The 2,551-nt window shown below is 43.1% G+C and overlaps 1 protein-coding gene across 1 annotated transcript; it reads right to left on the bottom strand.

Moving 5' to 3' along the window:
* Window positions 1–481: 481 nt before the first annotated feature.
* LOC149820679 (uncharacterized) lies at window positions 482–1,247 on the bottom strand. The gene has a single exon (XM_089982603.1). It carries the CDS (start codon window positions 1,124–1,126, stop codon window positions 656–658), a length of 471 nt encoding a protein of 156 aa, XP_089838729.1. The 5' UTR covers window positions 1,127–1,247; the 3' UTR covers window positions 482–655.
* Window positions 1,248–2,551: the final 1,304 nt, after the last annotated feature.

Raw genomic sequence — 2,551 nt, 5'->3', positions numbered from 1 at the left:
AAAGAGAGTGGATCCTGTAAAACCCTGGGTGCAGCATTTACAACCATAAAACCCACCCTTCTGTGAGTCTCATTTGTACTGAGCTACAGTATCATGGGGTGGGTTTTGTTGTTGTATAATCTCACCCAGGGTTTTACAGGATCTGCTCTCGTGTTGGGACGTTGCAACTTCGAATCCCAATGGTGGTATATGGTTGTATAACTGGTAGGGGTCTGCCTAACTCTAGATTTCTTCGTTGAACAAAAAAATTATTTATAGATCCTAAATCTGTTTGGAATACTATAAAACAGAATGTGATCAGATTTTCATGCAATACCAAATCCAACACATTCACTTGAAAGGATTCCAATACTTCCATCAAACCCAACTAAATGGCAATCGAATAATTAATATCCAACCCAAACTACCATTGACATCCCTAATTCTATAGGATCAATTTTTGATGCAACGTTTTCAAGGAGAAGATCACAATCACCGTAAATTTGACACAATTCTTTTTTCATTGATGCATTCATTTCACAATAAGGTGCACTTTAACAGATCTGGATCTCAATCTGGTTTCTTTTGGGTATGAAATCGAAACTAAAAAATTCAGCAAAAAAGAATATATCCACACTTTGGGGGAAAAAGAAAAATAAGAAATTCCACCGAGGATCTATCTGGTGCAATTGTGCTCACAGATGCTCTGAAGCACCGGCTGCCACCTCCGGCACCGAGGGAGCCGCAAGTGCGCCAGACCCGTCTCCGGAGGCACGATCTCGTCCATCCTGACCTTCGGTGCGGCCCTGACCTCCTCTCCGGCCGTCGGGAAAACCTTAGCTACGCCGGTTCTCGCCCCGCCGAGGCGCATTGCAGCCAACTCTCCGTCGGAGACCCTTGTGTTCGCTCTGTCCATCGGGAAGAGGACGTAGAGCTTGCCGAGCTTTGTCTCCTCGTCGGCGCGCATCGTTCGGACCCGGAGATGGCTCCACAACTCATCGGCCGGCGCCAAGACGTGACCGGGAAACTCGATCATGAGCTCGGCGACGGCCTGGGGGGATCCGAACTCGTGGACGTTGCCGTCGAGATCTGCGATCTTGACGACGGAGGGATTGATCAAGGAGATGCAAGAGAAGTAATTCCCCATCTCTTCGAGATAGAAGAGATTTTGTATCTAATTCTCCTGTTTGGATAGTGAGTGAAACCAGAATTCTCTTAGAGAAAGAAGAGAAGATCACAAGAATGGAACCCTAGAGTTTTTGACTCTTCGATTTGAGTTTTTTCAGAGAGGGGTTGGGGTATTTATAGTGGGAAGGAAAAATTGGGGCTGGGTAAACGACCTGCTGAAAAATTACGAGACAGCACATGCATTTGCTGTTATTTCCCTACCTAGTTAGACCAAATGGAATTCTCAATGCAAAGGTTAAAAGAGTCATTTTAAAGGAGCTAAGAAGAAGAGTTTAGATGTCAACGGTCTTCGCAACGAGTACGTCCACGTGTTGATAATGTGGCGAAGGCGTGGTGGATATGGGTATTAGTGTTGATAATGACATGGACTGTGAGCTTTGAGCTGGCTAAATGGTTCGTTGGGTGACGCGTGTCATGAATTAAGTTGCCGAGAAGAAGCAGCTTAGCGGGAAAACATCGGGTCCGGATTATGAAGCAAGATCCAACTATCCCTAACATTAGCCCGAATGGTAGCGGGCTAGGGAGATGGTGCTGATCCCTTCCTCTCAGTCAGGTTCGACTCTCATCGGGTGTGCAGATGCCTTTAACTAGTGGGATTGATAACCCGAGGTTTACCTCGAAGATGCCGGTTCAAAATGTTGCTTAGAGACTTGGCATGCGTCAATAAAGTCAAATGGACACGTTGTGTTTCTCGTTACCTGCATTGGATGTTGGTTAAGTCGGCAGTGCTGTAAAGACATGTTTCATCATATGTCAGCATACACTTAGTGTGTAAGCGGTAATGCATTTTTGGCCTTTTGATTGAAGATGCTAGCTTGTATGAGACAACTTTGCACGTAAGTGGCTATTGGATGCGCGACGATCATTATAAGGTCCATGATAATTTTGAAGTAATATTATGTGAAGTGTTGCCAGAATAGAAAATTCTTGTTTGATTCGCAAGTTTTTCATTTTTGTACCTTCGTGAAGTTACGAGTTGGAAATCGCATAAGTTAAAATAAAATAACAATTGAGGGAGATCTGTGACGAGTTAGCCTCCGATTTTTTTTAGGCAAGCTTATAATGCGTATATTTGGGTTGTCCCCAAATTTGAGGCTCGAACGACGGAAAAACTCCGTCAGTGCATGTGATTTACAGGAGATCGCTTAGTGATGGAGCGAGGGCCCAAACGAGAACTATTTCGTATGTGGAGGAGATTTTCCTCTTGGTTAAGCTTTGAAAATCTAATTACATCAAAATTATAAAATAAAAAAAATAATATACATAATGTAGAACAATTAAAAAATTCATTTAATAAAAAGAATTATAAAAAAAAAGATTGATTCTTCTTTGTTGGTCAAGGGTCGATCAAGTCTATGGTCATCCATTTAGGACGACTTTGGAT

The sequence above is a fragment of the Nuphar pumila genome, chromosome 12, assembly GCF_984573655.1.
Source record: "Nuphar pumila chromosome 12, dmNupPumi1.hap1.1, whole genome shotgun sequence".
Classification (NCBI taxonomy): domain Eukaryota; kingdom Viridiplantae; phylum Streptophyta; class Magnoliopsida; order Nymphaeales; family Nymphaeaceae; genus Nuphar; species Nuphar pumila.
This window is presented reverse-complemented; position numbering and strand designations above follow the sequence as displayed.

What these genes read in the sequence shown, in the direction of transcription:
- LOC149820679 (XM_089982603.1), bottom strand. Translation starts at nt 1,126, where the DNA reads ATGGGGAATTACTTCTCTTGCATCTCCTTGATCAATCCCTCCGTCGTC.